Here is a 19,002-nt window from a genome sequence, read left to right on the forward strand (position 1 = left end):
CAATAAAACAAAAAGTTGGTTTCTCAAAAAGTAAAACAAAATATACAAACCTTTAACCATACCAAGAAAAAGAGAAGACAAATAAAACCAGAGGTGAAAAAGCAGATATTATAACAGATACTGCATAAATTTAAAGCATTGTTAGTGGCTACTATCACCAACTATATGCCAATAAACTGGAAAATCTAGAACAAATAGACAAATTCCTAGACATATACAATCTACCAAGATTGAACCATGAAGAAATCCAAAACCTGAACAGACCAATAGCAAGTAACAAGAACGAAGCCCTAATAAAAAGTCTCCCAGTAAAGAAAAGTCCAGGACCCAATGGCTACACTTTGGGAGGCTGATGTGGGTGGATCACGTGAGGTCAGGAGATCGAGACCACCCTAGCCAACATGGTGAAACCTCGACTCTACTGAAAACACAAAAGTTAGCCAGGCATGGTGTTGCTTGCCTATAGTCCCTGCTACTTGGGAGGCTGAGCCAAAAAGAATTGCTTGAAGCCGGGAGGTGGAGGTTGCAGTGAGCCGAGATTGTGCCACTGCACTCCAGCCTAGGTGACAGACTGAGACTCCGTCTCAAAAACAAACAAACAAACGAACAAAAACTATACTGCAATAAAAATAATGCTGTATATTATTTATCAATGTACATATGTGTGTAGCAATTTTTTTAAATTATTGGAAAATTAGCATGAACACCTGAAAGTGTCTCCAGAGATGAGTAGAAGAGGATGGGGCTGTAGATAATGATTAAATAAAAATTTAGCTTTATTTATCACATTTTCTATCTTTAAAATCTTTAAATTTTAAAATCTTTAAAATATACAGTGGAAGAATATATGTTAATTTCTAAAGGGTATAGGGTATTTCTTATATGTGTTTTCTGTATCTCCTAACTTTGCAAAAATCCTTTATAGAAAACAAAGTTAATTTCTCATGTTTGAATGCCTAGTCTGAGAAAATATCATTCTTTTCCTTCTTTTTGTCTAAATTAGTGTATGACCTGCAAAACATAAATAAATCTATAAAATTAAACATTGTATGTGTATAACATTTTCCTCATATTAAAAGGGAGCTCTGAAGAATGGGGCTAGCATGTTTTTTACTCATATCTTTACTTGTGGCAACAGATATATATTTTGAACAAATGCAAAAGACTTATACTTAATTTTTCTTGAAAATAGCTGATGGCTATTTATATATTCCATCTATAGAATAATGCTTAGTATAGGGCTATAGTGCATTTCAAAATAGGTTTAAAATATTTTACTTTGATATTTACAGTACCTGCTTTTGGGAATCACAAATCTTTGTCATTTACCTAGTATACTATTTAGCTCATAGTTGTAAAATACTATCTATATGTCATACATATCTTTAGAGTAGGCAAAATGTAAAAAAAAAAAAAAAGAATACAGTTAAAGTGATGACAGCTCAATCTAAACATGTAAAAAATCTATAATCTTGGTTAAAATTTTCTTCCAAAACTTCAGCGGTTTGGCCTATACAGTTCATATTTCTTTTTCTAAGCTTTGTTGAGGAAATTCTATAATGGTTTAAAACACAATGCAATGAAACTGATAGGGAAAAAAATGCCAAAGAATACTTTGTGTTCCTCTTTTCAACCTCCTAACAAACAATGGTACTTTTAATTACATATGAAAAAGCTGAAAGTCTTTGAAAAGTTTTCCTGAATATAAAGTAATATTTTTAGTATGAAGCCTGCCCAAATATTGAAATCTATCTTAAATATTACTTATTAATGCACAATAAATTCAAGGCCTATAAGTTCAAAACCTGTTGATGCCTGATTCAATACTTTGGAATAAAAAAAAATGTTGAGGGTTTTAAAATCACGAGAAACAGATACAAAATAATTAAATTAGAATATTTACCGAGCATACAGGAATTCCACCATAAATAGGCGGGAAAAGAAAGACTGAACTTAATCTGTTTTCCTAAGTTCCATTATTAAAAATATCACAGAAATCAACAGATGCTACCCAAATCCTCAAGTTGGTAACCTGAAGAATTTCTCAGTAGATGAGAATCTGGGATCTTGACATCTTCCATCCCAAGCTTTAGTTATTATGTGAGAGCCCACAAAGTCTATACCAATGTATTAACTAAAGATAATTTATCTGTATCTATGTAATACTTGGGGAGTTACTTTATCAGTAGAGAATTCTTAGTTACCACATCAGTTATTTCTCCCTATGTACAGAATATTCAAATTAAATCTAATTCTAGTTAATCACTCGTTACATTTATTTGAGTTCATAGCGATTTTTGAGATGGAAAATTTCTAAATTCTGATTCTTATTCTTTCCTGAAGTACTTTTTGAATATTAGATGTTCTTGGACCTTTCTATCATCTAAAGAAAATCTGTATTAAAAATAAAATTACATATAACAATGAAATATAAGTTATACCTATAACATAGTAGCAAAAGTAAGATATTTACCTTAGAATAGATAAGATTTGAAATAGCTAGAATTGAGAGTAGCTTCAGGGAGAAATTCATATTAAAGTAACTCATTTGATCATCTATAACATACTCTCTCTAAAATGCACATGAACTATATAGTAACTGAAGTGCTTTTTATTCCTCCTAATTTTCTCTTTACAAGTAGTTGAAATCTGTGCTAAAATGTGGATTTCTTACTTGATACTACCCAAGTATGGCATCTCAAAAATTATAAGAAAGGAAATTAAAATTGGTTGTGAAAAGGAAAAAAAAAGTATGTCTAACACAGATTTTTAGTTGAATCCCTAGTGTACTATTTTTATTTTTCTCATAGTGTATGTAATTTAAGAAACTCCCAAGAAGTAACTATACCACTACTTTTCAAACTCTCAACGAAGAAAATTCCTCTTCCAAGGAGAATAAGTGAAATAGTGTTTATAACAACGCTAACGTTTTATAATTTTCCTCTGACAATGTCAGAATTTACTCTTATGAAAAGCCTGTGGTCTAGTATATTATTTAAGAGAACACTGAAAAGTTCAATTGTTTTTTGTGTAATAAGATTGAACAATTAAAGCTGAGAATTTTTTCTTTCTTTTAAAAAATGTTCTTTCATGTCACTTTGCTATTTGCACAAAAAAAAAAAACTTAGGAATACATATAGTTTATAATATCATGGTGAGATATAAAACAATGTCATTTAACTAGAGAAGAAAGAAAGGAAGAGTAGGAGAAAGGAAAAGGAAAGAGAAGAAAGAGAGGATATTAAAGAGAAGAAAAGAAAATACTAGCCAGTAAAATATATATGGGATGAAATCATTCTGGGAAATGTGGTTCCTATACAGTGGTTGTGGTATCAGTGACTGTGTCTAAATTGTAACATAGAGCTCAGTCTCATCTGGTATCCCATTGCCACATTTCCAACGGCCAAGCCTGTAAAATCCAGAAACTTCTGGTGTAAGCTGGAATGCAGTTAAGGTTTGGGTACAAGGCTACTCTGGGAATAAAGTCAGAACACAATTCTTAACTGTCATAACACTAATCCTTCACCATTAAAATGTTTATATGTATTTTTTGAATCAAAGCACTAGATATTAGAGAATTTAAGTGTAACTTAAAATTATGTGTGACAGTGATTTAAATACTGTTTTCTAATATAATGAAATATTTTTTTCTCTGCAAAATAATTTTCTAACAAATCATTCATTCCACAAGCAAATAACATAAAGAATGGAGACCTAAAGAACAAAAAATCTTTTCTTTTTCATTTGCTTTAAGTTCATCTCAAAGTGTAAGTTAAACTTATGCTTTAAGATTACCTTACCAGCAGTAAGGTATAATGTGACTATTTGCCTGAGTAAAAAGAACCATGCATAGGTTACTGGAATACATTAAAATAGATACTTATATTAAAATCTTCACATTTTATACTAGTATTTACAAAGAGTAACTGATTAATATATTAGTTTAATAATGTAACATCATAAACACAAAGTTTCAAACATAGGGAAATGGGTAAGCTCTATATATATATGAAGCCTGCTTTTAAAAACTAAGATGTAACACAATACAAAACATGTAAAAATATTTCAAAGATGAGAAAAACTAAGTGGAACAGGAACGCTAGTAAAGTGTCTTTTTGATTCAGAGTTCCCTCCCTCATCTATGTTATCCTTTAATATGAGCCTTATTAAAGAAGTCCAGTAATTAAACTAATTATATTAGTAAACAGTGCCTGGGATTTTTTAAAACTCATAGACCTGCCTAACACAAATATAAACTAAACAATACATATAAAACAAAATATCCACTTTTACAATATAGTATACAATTATTCAATCTTAAAGTTCTCTTTACCTTTATTGTCTGCCTGCTTGTCTGAAATCGTTGATCAGATACTTGCTGTTGATGGAGGAGCTTTTCATTAACTTCTTTATATTCTTTAACAGACAATTCTGCTGTTTTCTTGGCATTCTGAAGTACGCTGTTTTGCTGTTGCAAGGATATAATCCGTTCTCGTAATAAAATAACATTGCTACTTGATTTCTGGGCAGTTATATTTTTGTATTTTTCTCTGTTGACTATATAAAAATAATATTGTTCATAGTATTTGAAAAATTAGATTTAATTTTTAAAAGACATATTGTTAATTGCATACACATTCTTACCTCTAGTAGGAACTGCTGTATGTGAACTCTTTTGCATCTTATAATTCTTCTTTTGAAAAGTTGGTTTTTTGGCATTCTTATCATGAAAATAGTCCTAAATTTGAAGGTTTCATAATAATTGTATTATTCTTCAATAACAAGATCAAGTGAACTAATAAAAATAACATTTCTTCACTTAAAAATACAATTGTTTATGCAGAATTTTTTAAAAAAGTCTGTGGGAGGCCAAGGCAGGAGGACTGCTTGAGGCCAGGAGTTTGAGACCAGCCTGGGCAACAGAGCAAGACTGTCTCTCACAAAAAAATCTGAAAAAAAATTTTTTTTAACTCTAGATGATAAAATTCTATAACTGATACCAAGAACTTACAAATGTACTTACATACACTGAACTTAAACTAGCAGGCAGAAGATACAGATACAAAATCAACTCCAAAGAAGTAGAAATTTAATCTAGGGACAGCTTAAAAACTTAGGAGTAAATATGATAACAGTAACAAAAGTAAAATGTGAATAATTGATAACTTATTCTCTGAAAATATAGGCCCTTTTCTCAAATACTCTATTATATGCTGACAAATGAAGCTAATAGCCTTCTGACAAATAAAGCCAAAAATAAGGCTGACAATAATAAAATAACTTCCTGAAGCTGTATGTTTTCTTCATGGCACTCTAATACATGGAGGCTGAACAAAATGAAGCCTTTGTTGACTTTTGTTTTAAAATGTTTCACCAATTTAAAAATGTATATATTAGTAGTAAAACATGTGGTCTCAAGATTTTTTTTTTTTTTTTTTTTTTGAGACAGAGTCTGGCTTTGTCACTCAGGCTGAAGTGCAGTGGCACAATTTCAGTTCACCGCAACCTCCGCCTCCTGGGTTCAAGCGATTCTCATGCCTCAGCCTCTCAAGTACCTGGGACTACAGGTGCACACCACCACCCCCAGCTAGTTTTTGTATTTTTAGTAGATATGTGGTTTCACAATGCCATCCAGGCTGGTTTCAAACTCCCGGCATCCAGTGACCCACTTGCCTCGTCGTCCCAAAGTGTTGGGATTATGGGCGTAAGCCACAGTGCCCAGCCTTGTTTAAGAATTTATTGGCTGGGAAACATAGATATATTCAATCTAGAAAATTATTTCTTATTTGAAAAAGAACTTTTTAAAAGATCCCAATCCAGCAACAAATCACCTGAAAGTCATGAAACCGATCAACACATACACCAGAAGTCTATATCTAAAATAAGGTTTTCTTTTAAACTGATTAGTCTCAGAAATTATAAAATCCTAACAATGTTTCATTTCTCAAAATATTTTTGAAATGCTTCATTTAAACTTATCTTCAGAACCGGCATATAAATTTTTAATTGCTTATTAAGATTCAATTAGTATTTAAGTATCAGCCATGCACTGAGCACTGTTAAAAAAAAAATCCAAAATACAACTACCAATTGAATTACTAATATCAGTCACCAGATTTGGTATCAAATTAATAGTAGCTAAAATTAAATTACAAAGAAGTGGGCTTCTGTTTCCAGTACTATTACTGAACACAAACTCAAGGAAACTCTCATACTATGAAACAAACACACCTACAGTGTATTTCTAACATGGCAAAAAATATAAGCGAAATTGTCAGAGGCCAAAAATGAAGTGAAAGCAGAAATTCAGAGACCATACAAAAGTGACCAACAATGTAGCCAGCAACATGTAGAACAACCAACAATCCCTTGTGATCTTGAAATTCCACTTAAATAGCAACACAGAATGCAGAAGGCAAGAAAGAAAGCCTAGTTCCCAATCCAAGATGAGAAATTTGAGGTCAGAAAGCTATGGTATTGTATACGTCAATAGTTAGCTCCTTTCTATTGCTGAGAAGTTTCCTGTGTTACAGATGTACCAGTTTGTTTAGCTGTTCAGCTACTGAAGAGAATTTTGGTGGTTCCCAGTTTTCAGCTACTACAAATAAAGGGGCTTTGATCATTCATGTACAAGTTTTTTTGGTAAACATATATTTTCATGTCTGTGGGATGTGTCTAAGGGTGCGATAGCTGGGTTGTATGGTAAATTTAGTTTTTTAAGAAACTGACAAACTTTTTCAGAGTGCTGTATTGTAGAATTTTATATTCACATGAACAATATATGAGAGATCCAGTTTCCCTGTCCCCTTGGTCAGCACTTGCTATTTTCACTAATTTTTACTTTAGCTGTTCCCTAATAGGGATGTTGAAAATCTTTACATGTGCTTATTTGCCATCCATATATCCATTTTTGGTAAAATGTTTGCTCCTGTCTTTTGCCTATTTTGTAACTGGATTGTTTAATTTCTTCCTGTTGAGTTTTCAGCGTGCTTTATATATTCAAGCTATAAGACTTTTGTCAGACACATGGTTTTTAAATATTCATCTCGCTCTATGGCTTGTCTTTTCATCTTCTATGTAGTGTCTTTTGAAGAGCAAAAGTTCTTAATTTTAATGAAGTCGAATTTACTGACGTTTTCTTTTATGGATCGTGCTTTTGGTATCATGTCTAAAAACCCTTCACTCAGCTCTAAGACTTGAAGATTTTCTCTTACATTTCTTTCTGAAAGTTTTATGATTTAATATTCTACATTTATATGTGATCCACCTCAAATTAACTTTTGCATAAAGTGTAAAGTGTAGGTATAGGTTCCTTTATTTTTTGCACAGAAATATCCATTTGTTCCAGCGCCATTTTTGGAAAACATTATCCTTCCTTTGCACCTTTGTCAAAAATCAGTTGTTCATACTTGTGTGGATCCATTTCAAGATTCTCTGTTCCATTATGTGAATAATAATGGTGGGTGTATGGTGCCATCAGTCTTGACATCTGAATCAATTTTGGGTGATAAAGATTAATGCCACTACCTGTGGGGCAAACATAGTTATTTAATTTTTCAGTCCTAAAATTTAGATTTGGGTATTTTTATATCTTCTACCTATTTGCTGAGACTTTCTAATTCTTTATTGGGATATTCTATTGCTTTTTGTTTTAGGCCTATTTTGTTTTGTTTAGGCCTGTCCATAATTGCTTGTTGAAGCATTTTGATAGCAGCAACTTTAATATACTTGTCACATGCAGATGCCTCCTAACATACAATGGGTATCCATTATTACATCCTGATAAACTCATTAAGTTGAAAACATCATAAATAAAAAATGCATTTAATACATCTAACCTACCAAACATCATAGCTTAGCCTAGCCTACTCAGAACACTTACATTAGCGTATACCTGGGCAAAATCATCTAACACAAAGCTTATTTTATAATAAAGTATTGAATATGTCATGTAATTTATTTATTGAATATTGTCCTGAAAGTGATAAAAAGAACCGTTGTATGGGTACTCAATGTACAGTTTCTACTGAACATGTATCAATTTCACACCAACATAAAGTAGAAAAGTTTTAACTCAAACCATTGTAGTGAGTTGGGGACTGTGTGTAACTCCGACATCTGTCATCCTGCTGTTGGCTTCTGTTGATTGTCTTTTCTTGTTATAGTTAAGGTTTTCCTGGATCTTGGTATAAGGTGTGATTTTCAACTGTATCCTGGACATTTTGGCTATTATATTTCAAGGTTCTGCATCTTACCTGAATCTTATTTGAAAAGGCCTCATCTGACACCACACTGATGGGGCAAGGAGCACACCATCTAATTACTGCCAGTTGGAAGTGGCAGTCTTAGTTGACAAACTGGTTGGGGAGGGCCACCTCATTACTGCTTGGTGGAGGCAGAACTTCAGGCTACCCAATAGGCATCTGCTGATACCATCATGGCTGGATAATGGAGGGGGACCTCGTTAATGTTCCCCAGTAGGCTTCCACTGACATCATGGGGAGGGGGTTGGGGCTTGTTAGGTGTGAGTGGTAATTAAATTCCCCATCTCTGCACTTGGCCTCTGAAATTATCTTGCTCAGAAGCGAAAGGCATTTCATGCTGAATGGAGATGGATATCCAGGTTCCCTATGTGATATCCAGTGACATGGAAAGGAGGGAGCCAGCAGTTCTTAACCTTTTTGGCACCAAAAACCAGTTTTGTGGAAAAACATTTTTGCATGGATGGGGGGTGGAGGGGGTTGGGGAGGTGGAGATGGTTTCGGGATGAAATTGTTCTACCTCAGATCATCAGGCATTACATTATCACAAGGAGCGGCAACCTAGATCCCTTGCATGCACAGATCACAATAGGGTTCATGCTCATGTGAGAGTCTAATGCCTCCGCTGATCTAACGGGAGGCAGAGCTCAGGCCATAACAATGGCTCACCCACCTCTCACCTTCTGCTGGGTGAGTCATTTCCTAGCAGGCCACAACAGGTACCAGTCTGCAGCCCAGGGGTTGGGGATCCCAGGAGGAGGTCATTATCACTAGCTCCACACTTGGTCTTCTCTGGCATCACTCTGATAGGAGGAGGAGAGGTGAAGAGTATCTACTTATTGCCAGGTAAGAGTGGGAATCTAAGTTCCCATTAGGTCTTTACAGATGGGGCTGGAAACAGGGTTGCAATTTTTTCTGTGGTGTTTGCCTGGAGTAGGACACTTAACTGTGTAAGCTTCTCTGTCTTGCTAGGCTGGCCTTTTCCAGGTGACTTGGCTAAAAGAAGGGTTTTATCCGGGGCATGTATTGTCTGACCTACTGGGGTTTCTAGGTTGGGGATTTCAAGTATCCAGGCCAGGATACATGAAGCAAAATGAAAACCCAGAGAACTCACCACCATGTTGTTCCTTGAGTGATGAGGTACCTAGCTGGTCTGCTGCCTTCTCTCCACCTTTCAGCATCTTCTTCTTGTTTTATATTAATTTTGGTTAATAGAGTCACTATCAAAATCTCAAAAAAAGTTTTTGTAGAACTTAAGCTGATTTTAAATTCATTTTGAAGAGTAAAGGACCAAGAAGAGACTCTTGATGAACAAGAAGGTAGGAAACTTGTTCAACAAGCAATCAAGACTACTAAAATGAAACCAAGACAGCATGATACTGACACATTTACTGAAGGAATAGAAGAAAAAGCCTAGATAAATATCCCTATGTTTATGTACATTTGATTTACAATAAAGGTGGCACCTTTGAAGAAAGCAAGGAAAAAGTTCATGACAAACATTGGGGAAAAATTGGTAAAATTAATCCCTATCTTACATCACATGAAAAACATCAACACTAGACATTGATGTGAAAATCAAAACAGAAAAATATAGGAAAAGATAACATGAAAGGTCATATAGGATATATCTATGTTACAGTAAGCAATGCATTATACAGAACACAAAATGTGCTATTCATCAACAAAAAATTGGTAAGTTTGGCCACTTTAGAATTGAGATGCTATATTCTTCAGAAGACTCCAGAAAGAAGAGTAAAAAGGCACACCATGGAGTAGGAAAAGATATCTACAATACATAACTAACAAAAGGCTCATATATAGCATATATAAAAATTTCTAAGCCAGTAAGAAAAATACAGATAACTCATTTGGAAAATGGGCAGAGACTTGAAGACGCAATTTACTAAAGAATTCCAAATGGCCAATAACCATGAGAAAGTACTGAACATCGTATTAGTAATCACAGAAACTTAAACGCACAATGATATACCTCAACATACACAAAAAAGTAGCTGAAATGAGAAAGATTAACCTATCAAGTGTCAATGAAGAGCAGCAAAAATTTCTATAAAATCTATTTATCAATCAATCAGCAGGCATTCAGCATATATTCTTGGTCTGTACTTCATTCTGGTAGTAACTAAAGAAGACCTTTCCTCCAAAGAGCTGGCAAGAGCTCAAAAAATAAATGTTTTTGAATTATGTTTTAAAAGAATCTTATAGGTTAATTCAAAGACAACCTAATTTTTACAACAAAATAAAAATGAACTTTCCTTAATTTTTCACTGATTTATGCTAAATAGGTAAACATTTGGTGTCATGTTGTATCAGTAGTAGGAATTACTGGAAAAGTTGTATTAGAACTTTAATTTTTCAAAATTTAAAATACATTGAGAAGTTAGCTAAAATAAGTAATTTAAAGATTTAATCAGACTAAATGACTTTATCATTGCAAAGACTAATATACAAAAAGAAGTTTCCTCACTTGGAATATTTCATATACCTGAAAACAATAATGAGCTTATTAACCACTTTTTTGCTGAGATATAAATATCTTAAGAATTATAATAATAGTATTTATTTTCATTTTTGTCTATGAAAAAGCTAACAAACAAGTACCTGAAAATTGTTTAAAAGTGAATATTTTCACTGTATACTTCAAAGAAGACTTAACTTTTAAGAATTCAAATTAAATCAATAGTAACTTTTATTTACTTAAGTTATAAAGCATAAGATAAAATTTAAAACATAGCATACAATTAAGCAAAATTGTGTCATTTACCGTTGGGGTCTTGCCATCTATATTTAAATATGTCTGTACTATTTCTTTTCCTTTTGTTTGGCTGTCTTCTGTTGGATCACTTTCTTTCTGGTCTTTTCCATCTTCTGTAGGACTTATTTTCTGGGATGTTTCTACAATAATTGTTCCCAAAGTTTGAGAGGTCTGTGCTTCAGAATCACTGCTTTTCAGAAAAAAGTAGGGACATAAAACCCAAGAATAAAAGTTGTTACATGTGCTTGTCTTAAGTTCAAGACCAAATAATATTTTAGGATAGACTGTATATAAAGCTGCAAGTTTAATGTGGGCATTTACTGGTTCTCAATGTAAAAGGGAAAATCAGTCTAAATATATTGTACAAAATTAAAGAATTCCATCAAGAAAACAGATTATCTAATTTCAAATCCCTACCAACATCATTTCTATAGTACTTCTACCAAGTGTTAACTCAGGAAGCATTTGCTATAACACTTCCAAGGTTGGAGCATGCATTACTTTCCCAACATGGCCAGAAAAGTTTAATATTTCTAACAAAGTTTTTCCTTCACCTGAAACAAAATTTGACTCTCTGAAGCTTTCACCCACTGATTCTAGTTCCACCCCTTATGGCTATTTATCATTCAATAAAATACTTCTTAAGCACCAACTATGGGCCCAGGCTCTTTTTTTTTTTTTTTTTTTAAAGACAGAATCTCGCTGTGTCACCCAGGCTGGAGTGCAGTGGCGTGATTTCAGCTCACTGCAACCTCGGCCTCCTGGGTTCACGCCACTCTCCAGCCACAGCCTCCCCAGTAGCTGGGATTACAGGCGCCCGCCACCACGCCCGGCTAATTTTTTAGTAGAGACGGGGTTTCACTGTGCTAGCCAGGATGCTCTCAATCTCCTGACCTCGTGATCCGCCCACTTCAGCTTCCCAAAGTGCTGGGATTACAGGCGTGAGCCACTGCACCCAGCCAGGCCCAGGCACTTTTGTTGGCATAAAGGCTAAGGTAGTAGTGAACAAAGTAGAAAAAAAATCCCTTCCCTCATGTAACCTTTATCCTGGTAAGGGTAGAGGGACAGGAAACAAGAATAAGGAGTAAAATACATAGTATGTTAATAGTGATGTGTTAAAGAGAAAAAAATAAACAAAAATCAACAAGGGTAGGAGACAGGAAGTGTGGAGATTGTGTGGAACATATAAGTAAGTCCCTTTCCCGCATGGATGAGCTTTTAACTATTTAGACATTGTTATACGCTGCTTGAGATACCATGAAGAATAACATCCCTAGCTTGTTCAAATGTTCCTAACATATATATTTTTGAGATGCCTTATCTCCCTGGTCAATCTTTTTTTTTTTTTTTTTTTTGAGATAGAGTCTCACTCTGTTGTACCCAGGCTGGAGTGCAGTTGCACGATCTTGGCTCACTGCAACCTCCGCCTCCAGGGTTCAAGCGATTCTCCTGCCTCAGCCTCCCGAGTAGCTGGGATTATAGGTACCCGCCACCATGTCCGGCTAATTTTTTGTATTTTTAGTAGAGATGGGGTTTCACCGTGTTGGTCAGGCTGGTCTCGAACTCCTGATCTCTGGTAATCCACCTGCCTCAGCCTCCCAAAGTGCTGGAATTATAGGCATGAGCCACCACGCCTGGCCTCCCTGGTCACTCTTGAATGTGTTTCAGCTCATCATGATGGAGCATCATGTCCAGAATTCAGTTTCATATTCCTGGGACACTATGAGAGATACTGAGTAACACTCTTGGTAGATGCAGACTAAAAGTGTGTAAGCTTCTTTAGCATGTACATCATGCTACAGACTCAACTAAGATTTAACAAAACCACCTAAAGTATTTCAAATAAGATTTAACAAAATCACCCAGACAACTATCAAAGCCACATATTTCTCCCATTGTACAGTGCAACTGGTATTTTACAGCCAAGTAAACTATCCTGTAGGTATTTGTGTAAATATATTCCCAGTCTATTGAGATCTTTGGGGATCTTGATTCTATTGTATAACATATTTTATATCCCTTTCAACATCATGTTAATCACAATTTGATAAACATGCTTCAATGGAATTTAGATGTCCTGTATTTAGTGTAATTCTACTTTAAAAGGTTATTGGTTAGTCTGATAAGAATTTCCCTTGAAGAACCCATACTGGCTTTGAGAAATCACTATTTCTTTTAAGAAATAGTCATAAAGTATTCTTTGATAATGTCCTAGAACCTTATTTAGGATTTATTTCAAAAACATCAACTGTAGAATTATCCTTGTGTTTTTAATATCACAACTACACTTTTCTGTTTTCCATATTCTCATACCACTTGGGTTCTCCTTCAAAATACCAATAGCAATTGATCAAATCTACAAGTTATTTCAATATCCTAGAATTCATTATTTCTGAATCAGAATACTATAATTTGCTTACATGTTCTACTATAATTGTTTACCTCTTTTTGTGTTCTATTCCTCTTTTTTGTTTGGCCAAAACTTAGCAGAAATTCAATATGTAATGCCCAAAATGGTATGAAAGGTGTCATAAAAAGCAGTATATTTCATAATAAGACACTCTCAAAACAAACTATTTAGATTTGATTGGAGAGCCCTTGTTGGGGGGTAGGCAGGGGCAGCAGCAGGGAGGCATGTCTCTTAGTGATGGGGCAGAGTGCTTCCTTCTCTTTATAATTCTTTATTCATTCATTATTCAAAAAAACATTTATTGAATGGCTACTATGCCCTATGCATGTGAAAGAATTGATGAACAAATTCTACAAATAAGTTTCCAGTCTATCCACGAAGAAAACAATAAGCACAATAAATCTGAAATATGATATAGTATGTTATAAATTATTAAGTGCGACTGGGGAAAAAATGAGCAAGAGGAAGGAGTCCAAATTATGGGAGGTAAAATGGCAGCAGGCTAAAATCTGAAATAGATTGATCATTAGTAATACTGAAGCAAAAACTTAGAGGAGAGGGAGTTGGTTGTTTTACATATGTGGCTAAATACATTCCAGGCAGAAGACACCATCAAACTCAAATCCCTAAGGCAGAAGTTCCTGCCTTCAGGGAGCAACAATCAGTCCACTGTGGGTAGAACACAGTAAATATGGACTAAAGACAAGGTTGAAAGCAGAGAGGGTGGTTAGGAAAGTTCTTTTCATATTCCAGGCAACTGATGATAGATAAAAGAGTGATGACAACCAAACTGATAAGAAATGGTCAACTTCTGGATATTTTTCTAAAGAAATCCACCAAGATTTCCTGATAGAGTAGATGTAATGACTGACAGAAAGACCGGAATCAAAGATGATATCAAGCTTTTGGTCAGTGCAACTGTAAAGATAGAATTATCATTAGTGAGAAAGAGGAAGACAGCAGATGAAATAGGCTCGGTGGGATAAAGCCCAGGAGTTTGTATTAGGCTATTTGATATCCAAGTATGATGGTAAGTTGACAGTTAACTTCACATGTCTAAAATTCAGAGCCTGACCAACATGGAGAAATCCCATCTCTACTAAAAATACAAAATTAGCCGGGCATGGTGGCGCATGCCTGTAATCCCAGCTACTCTGGAGAATCGCTTGAACCCAGGGGGCAGAGGCTGCAGTGAGCTGAGATTGCAACATTGCACTCCAGCCAGGGCAACAAGAGCAAAACTCCATTTCAAAAAATTAAAATAGTAATAATAAGATAAAATTCAGAAGTGAGGTCTAGAATGGATACATACATTTTGGGGTGCCTGGAATATAGGTGGTAACAATGATGTTAATAAATATATGAGATCACAAAACAATGAGTGTAGGTTTTAATGTGTCCTCCAAAGTTCACATCTTGGAAACATAATCCTCAACGCAACAGTGTTGGGAGGTGGAATCTAATAAGAGGTGATTAGATCATAAGGCCTCATGAATGATTTAATGTTATCATGGGAGTGAGTTTGTTATAAGAATAGGCTTGTTGTAAAAGCAAATGTGGTCCCCTCTTGCTCTATCAGGCTCCTTGCCCTTCCACCTTCAGCCATGATAACACAGCTAGAAGACCCTCACCAAATGTGGTGCTCTCAACCTTGGACTTCTCAGCTTCCGGAACTGTAAGAAATAAATTTCCTTTCATTATAAGTTGCCCAGTCTGTGGTATTTTTTTTGTGTTGTTACAGCAACACAAAATGTCCACTGACTGAAGACAATATGAGGGAATGAGGGGGAATGCCACAAAACTAACAAATGACACTGAGGTTAAATATCAGTAAGAAGAAGAAAATAAAGAGTATGGTATGGCAAACTATAATAACAAGAGGTATAAATCAACTGTGTCAAATGCTGCTGAGAAGTCAAGTAAGGTGGGGACTGAGAATCCACCTTTGAATTTGGCAAAGTGGTAGTGACCCTCAAAATAATTGTTTTAGGCTGGGCGCAGTGGCTTGCGCCTGTAATCCCAGCACTTTGGGAGGCTGAAGTGGGCAGACTGTGTGAGGTCAGGAGTTCAAGACCAGCCTGGCTAACATGGTTAAACCCTATTTCTACTAAAAATACAAAAATTAGCTGGGGGTGGTGGCGCAAACCTGTAGTCCCAGCTACTCAGGAGGCTGAGGTAGGAGAATCATTTGAGCCCAGGAGGCAGAGGCTGCAGTGAGCCAAGGTCACACCACTGTACTCCAGCCTGGGAGACAGAGCAAGACTGTCTCCAAAAAAAAAAATCTGTTTCAGAGGGATGATGAAGGGATGAATGGAATTTGAAACAAGGATTGTACACAACTTTTTAAAATTTCACTGTCAAGGACAGCAAATACGGAGGACTACTAGGTAAAGGGGAACTAACAGGTATATAATGAATTCTCTGGTTTCCAAACATGGTCCTCCTAATTTTACCTCAATAATTGGGATAATTGCTCTGGCTAATACTGTAGCTCCTTTTGACAGTTTTTATTTCAGTATGGGGAATCCAAAATGGCCAGGGTACAATCTCAGCTTATACCTCTATAGACCATAATTGTGTTCCCTCAGAGAACTTTCCTATCTTGGGCATCAGGACTCTCAAATCCCCTAGCCCAAGGTCATACTAATGAGAAGCAAAAATTCCTCCAGTGGGTTATTTGGTTAAATAATTACAGAGGCCACTCCAACGTAAATACTTTATTCCTGGAACTATGCATTCTTGGAGATAAAATAATAAACTGTCAGTTTAAGGCATATATCCTAACTTCAATATTGTCTACTAGCTGGTGCCATAATGGAGCCTACTGATCATCTACTGTCCTATACAGCCAGTTGCCTTTGAATAATGAAAAATATGGTAATACCAGTGAATTCGAAGACACAGAGCATTGTCATACATCCCTTGCCATAAAATGTGTCTTTTAGCTGGGCTTGGTGGCTCATACCTGTAATTCCAGCACTTTGCAAGGCCAAAGCGGGTGAATCACCTGAGGTCAGGAGTTTATGACCAGTCTGGCCAAAATAGTGAAACCCCATCTCTATTAAAAAAAAAAAAAAAAAAAAAATCAGCCGGGTGCGGTGGCATACACCTCTAGTCCCAGCAACTTGGGAGGCTGAAGCACGAGAATCGCTTGAACCCGGGAAGCAGAGGTTGCAGTGAGCCAAGATCACACCACTGCACTCCAGTCTGGGCAACAGAGCGAGACTCTGTCTTAAACTGAAAAGAAAATGTGTCTTTCAGTCTGTTTCTCTCGGAAAACCATGACGAGGCCACCTCCCTACCTCCCAGTCCTACCCACAAGGTTGAGATCAAGGTTGAGCAAGTGCATCCAAGGAGGCAATTTTCTGCAATATCATAGGGATATATAAGTCATTTTGTAAATCTAAGAATGGTGATATTGGTAAAAATACAATAGACAAACCCATACCTAAAATATTTGAACTATTGTAAAAAAGAAATTGATGCCTCCTCCATGATGGAAGAGGCCTACTGTAATCAACCTGACACTAAGAGACTAGTTGGTTTCCTCAGGAGAATGAAGCTTTGTTTGGGATTTTGAACTGGCCTCTTCTGTCAACAGGCTGATTCAACAGTGCCAGTAGCCCAATTGCCAGATAAGTTTTGGTGAAGGAAAGTCAATTTTGTTCAAAAGCTTGGAAGGAAAAATTGGAAAATTAGTGGCAGGACACCTGTGCGGTGTAGAAGCTATACCTGTTGCCATAGCCACTTTGTTCATGAGCCCATTAAGCAAGCCCTCAGATAGCTGTGAAATAGGCAAGATCCATACCATGGGTCATTTTGTTCACAGAATGGGCTTTGTGTGTATCTCTTCCAAAAGGTCCATCCGCCGACCTCCCCCTTGACCTCCGTGCCACCAATCTTCTGCCAACCTCCCCACAGACCTCCCTGCCACCAATCTTCCAACTTTTCTTTCCAAGTTTTTGATATACTGAAAAATGCCTCCTTTGATGCACTCTCTCAACATTGATCTCAACCTTCACTACTTTCTTTGGAGTGGGAGTGGGAGGTAGAGAGGTGGATTAGTCAGTGTTTTTCTGGAGAAACAGAACCAACAGGATGTATGCATGTATGTATGTATTTTTAGGAATTGGTTCACATGACTGTGGAGGCTGGGAAGTCCAAATCTACAGGATGGTCCAGTAGGCTAGAAACTCAGGAGAACTAATGGTATAGCTTCAGTCCAAATGCTAGCAGGTGGAAACCCAGGAAAGTAAATTTTCTAGTTCTAGTGTGAAGTCTGGCAGGCTAGAGATCCAGGAGAACTGATGGTGCAGGTTAAATCTGAAGGCAGTTTTCTGGAGAATTCCCTCTTGCTCACAGAGGCCATTCTTTGTATTATATTCAGGCCTTCAATAGACTAAATGAGGTTCATCTCCATTCTGGAGGACAATGTGCTTTATCCAAAGCTCACTGATTTAAATGTTAACCTCATCCAAAAACACATAACAAGTTGATACATAAAATTAACCAACAGAGGGGGCTACTGTCCCTATAACTCAGTTTATTTTCACAGTGTCATCCCCTCCAGGTGGGACTTAGTTCATCAGGGAAGTTCTGGTCTTTTGGTATATACAGATCATAGAAGAACTACATTTTTCTTTTCTCAGGACACCAATTTTCTCTCTCTTGATACGATGCAAGTCATACAGCTGCTGATGGCTGTCCCGACCTGTTCATATTTTGGGTTTGTCATCAATTCTATTATAGATGCTATCCTTGAGATTTTGGCTATGCCTTCCTATTTGTTTTGTTTATTTTGATGGGGGATTTGTGGAAATAAAATATCCACCACTGCCGCAGCCTCTTCCAAGTAGTACTAGCTTTTTAAATAGAAAACAGCTGTCAACAGAAATCGCATAGCCTTAGGTGTCTACATGTGGTTCTTGTCATGCTTGTCAGGGATTCCATATATCATGTCTGTCTGCTACAAACATATTCATAATCTTTGGTTCACTGAGTCATCTCCTCAAACCATTAATATTTCCTGTCCATAGCACTGCCCATTTTCTATTGATGTGTCTTTTTATATGACAATTTGTAAGTGATCTTAAAATCTTCTGGATATTAGTCCTTTACCTTCTTTATGTGTTGTAAATACCTTTTCCTGGTCAGTCATTTGACTTTTAACTCTTTTTATATATCTGTTATTATATAGATGTTTAAAGTTCTATTAACATTTTTTCATATCTGGCTCTGTATTTTCATCTCTTGCTTAAGTATACTTCCTAGAGATGCTCCAAAGTTATAAACAAAGTAATCTTGTAATTTCTTGTAATACTTTAAAAATTTTCATTGTTTCATTAAACCTCGAATCTAGGCCAAGCACGGTGGCTTGCACCTGTAATCCAAATACTTTCTAAGGTCAAGGCAGGAGGATCACTTGAGACCAGAAGTTCAAAACTAGCCTGGGCAATGTAGCAAGACCTCATCTCTACAAAAAATTTGAAAAATTAGCCAGGCATGGTAGCACATGCCTGTAGTCTCAGCTCCTAAGGAGACTGAGGTAGAAGGTA

The 19,002-nt window shown here is 35.9% G+C and overlaps 1 protein-coding gene across 8 annotated transcripts in view; it reads right to left on the reverse strand.

Moving 5' to 3' along the window:
* CNTLN (centlein) overlaps positions 1-19,002 on the reverse strand; it is a 367,082-nt gene that overhangs the window by 88,712 nt on the left and 259,368 nt on the right. For 4 of the 8 annotated variants that reach the window (XM_077966047.1, XM_015117646.3, XM_077966048.1 and 1 more), the window contains 3 exons: positions 11,047-11,224; positions 4,645-4,738; positions 4,334-4,557 (listed from right to left, as the gene is read on the reverse strand). In XM_077966047.1, coding sequence (XP_077822173.1) covers positions 4,334-4,557; positions 4,645-4,738; positions 11,047-11,224 — 496 coding nt within the window. Of the gene's footprint in view, positions 1-4,333; positions 4,558-4,644; positions 4,739-11,046; positions 11,228-19,002 lie in introns of all 8 variants that reach the window. The other 4 variants (XM_028835147.2, XM_015117645.3, XM_077966046.1 and 1 more) reach the window with 1 other exon arrangement.

Source organism: Macaca mulatta, chromosome 15, assembly GCF_049350105.2.
Source record: "Macaca mulatta isolate MMU2019108-1 chromosome 15, T2T-MMU8v2.0, whole genome shotgun sequence".
Classification (NCBI taxonomy): Eukaryota; Metazoa; Chordata; class Mammalia; order Primates; family Cercopithecidae; genus Macaca; species Macaca mulatta.